The sequence below is a fragment of the Phragmites australis genome, chromosome 15, assembly GCF_958298935.1.
Source record: "Phragmites australis chromosome 15, lpPhrAust1.1, whole genome shotgun sequence".
Lineage (NCBI taxonomy): Eukaryota > Viridiplantae > Streptophyta > Magnoliopsida > Poales > Poaceae > Phragmites > Phragmites australis.
In genome coordinates this window covers 10,281,087-10,288,979 of record NC_084935.1, presented here as the reverse complement: position 1 = coordinate 10,288,979, position 7,893 = coordinate 10,281,087, and the positions used below count along the sequence as shown (strand labels likewise).

General features: G+C 44.9%; 1 protein-coding gene across 1 annotated transcript; it reads left to right on the top strand.

The window, feature by feature from the left end:
• Positions 1 to 557: 557 nt before the first annotated feature.
• On the top strand, positions 558 to 6,177 carry LOC133893343 (filament-like plant protein 3). The gene is made up of 6 exons (XM_062334343.1): positions 558 to 787; positions 1,456 to 1,635; positions 3,137 to 3,320; positions 3,612 to 4,096; positions 4,190 to 5,617; positions 5,747 to 6,177. Exons 2-6 carry the CDS (start codon positions 1,531 to 1,533, stop codon positions 5,957 to 5,959), a joined length of 2,415 nt encoding a protein of 804 aa, XP_062190327.1. The 5' UTR covers positions 558 to 787; positions 1,456 to 1,530; the 3' UTR covers positions 5,960 to 6,177.
• The last annotated feature ends 1,716 nt before the right edge of the window (positions 6,178 to 7,893 follow it).

The following is a 7,893-nucleotide window of genomic DNA, read 5'->3' as shown; positions in this document are numbered from 1 at the left end:
AATTTGATTGGGCCGGAATTTGAGAAATTTTGTTCAAAATTCATGTTGGAAATTTAAATTTTTGATCAAATTTAACTGAAATTTGATGAAATTTGACTGAAATTTGTTCCAATTTGATTGGGTTGGAATTTCGTTTATATCTGACATTTCTAAAACTTTAGCAAAATTTAGTTCCCTGATTGGCTGATACGGATACGAATCGGATATATCTCGAATTCGGATATCCACATTTGAATCCGAATCTCGAAAACGAATTCGAATATATCCATTTTAATATCCATTTCAGAAACAAATACGAATACAGATATCCATATTCGTATTTTAATAGATACAAAATTGAATAATTCAGATTTCTCGCCATCCATTTTCACCCCTAAACACACTCCTCCGCACTACTACCGATACACCGACATCCACATCGCATCAGTACGATTCACAGCGAAGCCTCCATTTCTCAAACGGCCACACCTCACCTTTCCTTTCTGTCCCAATTTTCTACTCCCCATCTACGCTGCACCGTGCGTGTCCGAGCTGACGGTTTTGAATAAATAGCCCGTGTAGGTGTAGTGTAAGGATCTCGGAAGCAGTCGCGGCTCAGACATGCTCCCTTCCATAAGGGTCGCGCTTCGTGTATCGCGCCGAGGAGGAGGTGCCACAGGAGCCGGAAGCCGGTGACAAAAAGAAAGCGCGGTTCGTGGGGATTAGTTCCTGGGTCTTGTTGGTCCATCGCTTCGGCGCGGTTCTTGTTCTTGGCCTCCTTCCTCCCAAGTTGCAGCGCTCCGGAGAGGTGAGCTTCGCTTCCTCCCGTTTCATGGGGTTCAGTTCGGCTCTCGTGTCTCGTCGGTTTCTTGGATTGAAGCTTCCTTTGTGTTCTTGGATTACTGCTCTGTTCTGTTCTGTTCTTTCTTCTTGTTCTTTTGGCCTTTTCTCTTCTTGATTACTGCTTCTGAATTGTGCGGTTTCTCGATCATTTGGGTTTGATTATTTGGGAGTGAAAGGAGATGTAATAATGTTTGTCTTTGGATCAACTGATTTTTCGGGGGGGGGGGGGGGATATTGGATCGACTGAAGGTGATGCAATGGGTTTTTGTTGATCCTTCTCCAAGGATGGTAATTTTTTTTTCTCCTTTTCTTCTGCAGCTGTGGATTAAGTACATGTAACTTTGGTTCCCGCAGGCGGGTTTGGTGTCTAGGTGAACAAATTGTTTGGAAAATGTTGATTTCTTGTCAATTTCTTGGTGATGGGCATCTGTTGGGCTCAAAATGCATGACTCAATTTGGTGGTTCTGGTGTGCACTTGAGGCGTTTAAATTGATGAATTGTCAGAAACAGAAGCATTGGATGGCATGAAGTCTGTGTTCATGAAAGTTTTGCTTCTAGTCTTGTGTGTACTGATTGTTGAATAGATGGACTGAACTTTCGTCCTTTAATTTTGTCCCTATCTTTGTTTTCCAGTGTGGTCATGAACTCTTCCAGAGGTTGCTGAACAGAGGCACAGAAGCATCGGCATTGGTGCAGAGGTCTCCGAGGATGGATCGCCGGAGCTGGCTGTGGCGGCGGAAGTCGGCGGACAAGAACCCCGCCGAGACCGAGACCTCGGCCTCCTCAGCATCCGAGAGGTTCACTGATGAACAGGTGAGAGGGAAAAAATCCATCCTTTTTCTTGTACTGGCAGTGCACAGTTTCTCCTGCCATCTCTTCTCTCCCTACCAGGGCTTTGCTCAACCGATACGTTCAAACTGATAATATGATATCAGGAAGTATGCAGAAATGTTCATCATTCATCCGCTCATGTTTCTGAATTCTGCATTTCTACAATGTCACAGTTTTTTTAGGGAAATTGTCAAAGTCAAGTTTAGAATTATATGGACACTCATTTCTCTATGTTTACGACGCATTTAGTGAATACCGATGAGTTCAGAGAGAAGATAAGTAAATTAGCGGCAAGCAAGCATTGCTCTACCTACTCCTGCAATCCTTCACTTGACAGGTCATGCAGCATGTGCAGTGCACGCCCGGGGGGGGGGGGGGGGTACGAACGCATGTGATACGGCAAGCAAGTGAGGTTTCATTTCATCCGGTGCCAGATCTGTAGGGCCTCTCAAGCTTGCCTAATCTATCAACAAGTTGCAACAAAAACTATTCGAAATTCAAAGCTCCGATAGCGTTAAACCGTAAATTCCGATGACCCGTCAGTTATCCGGGACAAAGGCCTTGATGTTCCTGACCCCTAGTTGTCATGCTGTGTGCTATAGGAGCATTGTTCTTTATAGGTTTAGCTTCTTATCAAGTGATAACAGGATAAATTCGCGTATTCAACATCATCGTAGACCTCCGAATAGCGGATCAATCATTTTAGTACAGGCAGAGTGGCAAACCGTATTCATTTTAGGGCAGGATCTGTTCATGATTATGTGACAATTCTAGTAGGGCACTCACTAATTGGGGGGGGGGGGGGGGGGTAGAGAGAGAATGAGACTGTCCTGGTTGTTTCTATACCAGGAAGGAAGAGTATAACAGTACAAGCCCTACCTGACCTGGCCACTGCCTGCCCTGTCCATAACTCCATGGACAATAATCTCTCTCTCTCTCTCTCTCTGGTCCTGTGCATGATGCATCAGTACTTGGTGGCAATGCTTGTTATCTTTGACCAGAGCTGCCTTCTTCTCCGTGAATTTGTTCTAGAAATGTCTGATGCAATAGTCAATTTGAGTACCGTGTGTCTTTACTGTATCAAAGTTACTCCACGAGTTGTTAGGATTTATAGAGTATACTTTTCTGACAGTTCTGAAAACCTTTGGGCTTTAAGAATGGCGCCTTTCCAGGCACTATGCTTGGAGCTGGAAACTAACATGGTCTCACAAAGTACCATGCCGTGCATTTCGATATGACAGTGTTTAGTACATCGACAGCGATTCTGCCAGATTTTACTGGTACTTCAAATCTTCAACCATCTCATTGTGGTATAATATTGCTCCAAGCATAATAGTATTTCAAGAGTCAATACTACAAAAGGAAAAACTCATTATAGTCACCTAACTTTGAGCTTAATCGTATTCCTTTCCCTAGATGCTGAAAAAATGAGCAAGCTACTCTGCAGAATGTTGAATGTTTGACAGTTTGGGTTCTTGATTAGGATGCTGTAAAGAGTTCTCCAAAATCTACTCAATCGCCAGAGATCTCATCCAAGGAATTGGAGGACGGCAACAATGTAAAGGTAAAGGTACTGAACGAGAGGCTGTCATCAGCAGTTCTGGATATCCGTGCTAAGGACGATCTCGTGAAGCAGCATTCCAAAGTTGCAGAGGAAGCTGTTCTAGGTATGTTGCCACATTGGAGTGAATCAGAGAATTGAAGCATGTGGACAAAAACTTTAGACAAATTCATTATACAATTGCTTGGAAAGATATTTGTAGTATATTCAATCAAATAAAAACTTTGTCAGACACACAAAAAAATATGATTTAATTTTTCTTTGTAATCGAGCCATAGGTATTGAGATTAATTGGCCAGTTATAAGTAAACAGCGGCATTTCCGTACTCTTGCCTGTGTACAACTCACATGTCACATATGCTTCTGCATGACAAAAATATGTGTTCCTCTATGCTAGGATGGGAGAAGGCCGAGAAGGAGATCGCATCACTGAAGACGCAGCTGAACGCTACAACCGCCAAGAACTCTGCACTGGAGGACCGGCTCGTCCACCTCGACGGCGCCCTGAAGGAATGCGTCCGGCAGCTCCGGCGCGCCAAGGAAGATCAGGACCAGACGGTGCAGGACGCGATGGCACAGCAAGCACGGCAATGGGAATCCAAGAAGGTCGACCTCGAGCTGCGCGTCGTTGAGCTCACGGCGAGGCTGGAGGCCAAGTCTGAGCGCTCGGTGGCCACCAACGGCGACACGGGCTCCAGGCTAGCCGCCCTGGAGAAGGAGAACTCCGCCCTGAAGGTCCAGCTGCTCGCCAAGTCGGAGGAGCTGGAGCTCAGGACCATAGAGAAGGAGCTGAACAGGCGGGCCGCGGAGACGGCGAGCAAGCAGCAGCTGGAGGGCATCAAGAAGATGGCCAAGCTCGAAGCCGAGTGCAGGAGGCTGCAGGTGAGAGATGGAATCCTTTCCTTGCGTTAACCATTAGTTCACGACATCGAAAGTGATGCTTAAACAATCGTGTTTTCTCATATTTTTCCACAGGCGGCGGCACGGAGACCCTCGTTCAACGTCGAGCTCAGGCGCACCTCGAGCTCGGTTTGCGCCGAGTCTGTGACGGATTGCCAGTCGGACTGTTCGGACTCATGGGCCTCGTCTCTGATCACCGAGCTTGATCAGTTCAAGAACGACAAGGGCAACGCGAGCACGAGGAGCGCAAGTCTTGCGACCGCGGACGTCAGCGTGATGGATGACTTCCTCGAGATGGAGAGGCTCGCCTCCGCGGACAGCTCATCGAAAGGCGACGCCGAAGACGCGAGCGGGCAGCTGGTGAAGCTAGAGGAGAAGGTCAAGAAGTTGGCAGCCGAGAAGGCCGACAGAGAGAAGGCATTGCACGAGTCTCAGCGCGAATTGAGGGCTTCCCGCCATCGGGTAATGGTGACAGAGGAGAAATCAGCTGAATTGCAGAGGCAGCTGAACCTTGCCAATGGCGAGAAGCATGCCATGGAGGCCGAGATGGAAGCCGTCGAGGCGAGAAGAAGTGAGCTTGAGGGTAAACTTGACCTTGCCCGTGCCGAGATCGCCAGCTTGCTGGACAAGGGGAGCGTCCTGTTGGAACGGCTTGAGTCCGAAAAGGCACTGACGCTGGAGCTCGCAGCTAAGTATCAGGATATAGAGGCACTGGGAGCAGAGAAGAGAGAGCTGTGCGCTCAGTTGGAGGCATCACGGTCTGAAGCCAAGCAGTTTAGTGACAAGATCACTTTGTTAGAGAAGAAACTGGAGGTGGAGAGAACCTTGTCGACTCGGCTTGCAGAAAAATGCCGTGGCGTTGAAGCTCTGGAAGCGAAGAAGAAGGGTGTAGAGCTCGAGTTGGAGCCGGCACGACAGGAAATCGCATCACTGCAAAAGAGAGTGAGTAGCTTGGAACTGAAAGTTCAGGAAGAGAAGGCGTCGTCTACTGAACTCGCAGCGCGGTGCAAAGAATTGGAGGCATTGTGTAAGCATGGGGACGAGCTTAGATCTCAACTGAAGTCTGCAAATTCACGGATCATTGACCTGAATGAGAAGGTTAAAATGCTCGAGGATGCCATCGATAAGCATAGGCCAGTGACAGTGGAATTGGAGTCCCAACTTCAGACGAGACAAGCTGAAATCGATACCTTGAAGGAGAATTTCAGCCTGTTAGAAAAGAAGCTGGAGAGCCAGAAGGACTTGTCATCAGCTTACATAACCGCACTTGGTGCTTCTGAAGATGAGAAGAACAAACTGGCTAGTGAGTTTGAACTCAAAGTGAAAGAAGCTGAGGAATTGCGGGGAAAGATGAGTTTGCTGGAGGAGCAGATTCACAATGAGAAGGAACAATCGTCAGAATTTGCTGCGAAATGTCAGAATTTGGAAGAACAACTGTCCAGCAGAGCTCCTGGTGACCAACCAGTGAAGCCTGTGGCAATCAAAGATCTTCAGATAAGAAAGGTAAATTCTACATAACCAGTTGGCATTTCATTACTATTCATTTATCCCATCTATTGCCCTAAATTCTGGTTGTTAATAGTTTCAGGCGTTTCAGAAGTGTTACTTATAAGATATCTACACTTTTTACAGGAGAAAGAACTAGCCAAGGCTGCAGGGAAACTGGCAGATTGCCACAAGACAATAGCTTCACTCAGCAGCCAACTGAAATCCTTGGCCGATTTTGATGAATTCCTCCCTGGAACCGAGGACGGTGACGCCTCGTCTGACACCTGGGATGGTGATACGAAGCTGCTCCATCCGGCAAGTTATCCTGCGCAAATCGGTTGTTTGGCAGTCACATGATTGACCATGTGGCACGTGGATAGCGAACATGTTTTGTTTGGCTTTCGCATGATTGTTCCAACATCATTCTGTGATTTGGTTGCCAAGATCTTCGCCCACATGCTATATAGAGATAAGTTAATAGTTTATATATAAGTAAGCAAGTGTTCATATGGAAGCTGTTTATAGAGTTGGTGGAAAAGCCTGAAGGGAACACATATTAAAGATTATCTTTATTCTCTCTGTCCCTTGGAAATGGGGCTTTCCCAACTTGTATAGCATCTTGATTGTTCTCTCTGCAGGAGCGATACTATAGTTAAAGAAACGTGCAATGAGATCTGAAGCATCCTCGTTGTCACAGAAGATTCCAGAAATACACATTGGCACTGCGACGGTTGTGAAACAATAAGTTTTAACCCATACTAAGCCGGTTGGTTGTATATCATTTCCAGCAGCAACTTGCTGGCCGCTATTCAGTTATTCATATCTTGCAAACCAGGACTGGCGTTGCTCAAAATGAACTAAACCCGTCACCAGCTAGATAAGAAACTTTGCTGGTATGAACAGAACAAGTGAGGACTGATGAGTGATGACCATGATAGAGAATGTAGTACGCTGAAAGCGATAAGCACATGTAGACAAACTATTTTCATAGGATTTTTGGCATATTTGCCACCGACGCAGATCGAATTTGCACGTTCGACACCAGAGAAATGCCGATGGTGTACGTGCCACTGCTTAGTTGGGCCCAGTATACAGATAATTAAAAAGAGGAAGATGAGAAGGGTGTTTTTAGTCCTTCGGGGGCAGTTTGACTTCTCAATTTAAATTCCTAATTTATTTTATGCAAATTAGATAATTTTAGGTTGAGCCTGCAAGTGACAGATATGCCGTGATTTCTTTTTCAGGCCTTTGCTTCTTTCTCCAGATTTTCTTCGCCTAGGACAAGTACCATTGATCTCATCGCCTGCTTTTTACTCGATTTGTAAAATGGAAGTGCACACAATGTCAACGGGATCAGTAGATTCTGTGTTCGAATAAACCACAGCACGAAAAATGTGTAATCCATGAACCATTCAAAGCTGTGGTTCTGAAGGAAGGGTGTTAAGCACAGTACCACCCAGATGCCCTTCGAAAAAATGGAACATGATATAATGCCATCTCAGATCTATGATAAAGTTATGTTATTCAGAATATGTGGTTGTTCAGTGAGTGCAGGTTTTTCTCAAGCAGCACCTCACGACTGTGGTTATTGATTCACATTTCTCAGTTGAAATAGTAGGCCAAGAAATATCAATTTGAAACAAAAAAAAAACTCTTAATATGATAATATGTCTGACCACCACAGTTTATTTTGCTGGCTAAAAAAGGAGGCCCGAAATTAATTCACAACACAGTAATGAAACTAAAATAAGATCTTTATGAACGTTATGAAAGCAGTTCTTATTTTCTTAAACATACCGCAGAAAGCAACTGCCTTGTGTTTGTGTCCCAGATACGTAAGTAGTTGTCCAGTCCTACAAAGATGAACAGCGTCCTGAGTTCATGCAAGCATATCCAAGGAGAGGTAACTAATATAAGTAATTAAAAAAATCCACATTGAATGCCTGAAATTTGATTATTTAATTTGTAACAGAAACTATCTGGAATATCAAATTCAAATAAAAACATCCCAATGGATACAAAAGAGCCTCGCTAGAAGTAGACTCACCACAAGATGCAATCATAGGTAGCTCTGGATGTCTAACAATCGATCTAATACTTCCACTGCATTTGCCAGCATAGCATCCCAATAATTTACCTAGAAATAAGGGAAAGGTTAAATGCGCAGTTCTAGTCACAGTAAAAGTAAATACCAATCAAACAATGATGTGCCAAATAGCAGTTCACCATCGATTGCTCATGTGATACTTATAACAACACAAACATGATAATATATTTATAGCCAAACCTCT

Bases quoted from the DNA above. Each gene is read 5' to 3' on its own strand.
- LOC133893343 (XM_062334343.1), top strand. From the start codon at position 1,531: ATGGATCGCCGGAGCTGGCTGTGGCGGCGGAAGTCGGCGGACAAGAAC. The intron at 3,321-3,611 runs GTATGTTGCCAC...CCTCTATGCTAG, and splicing joins TGCAGAGGAAGCTGTTCTAG to GATGGGAGAAGGCCGAGAAG. The intron at 5,618-5,746 runs GTAAATTCTACA...CACTTTTTACAG, and splicing joins AAGATCTTCAGATAAGAAAG to GAGAAAGAACTAGCCAAGGC.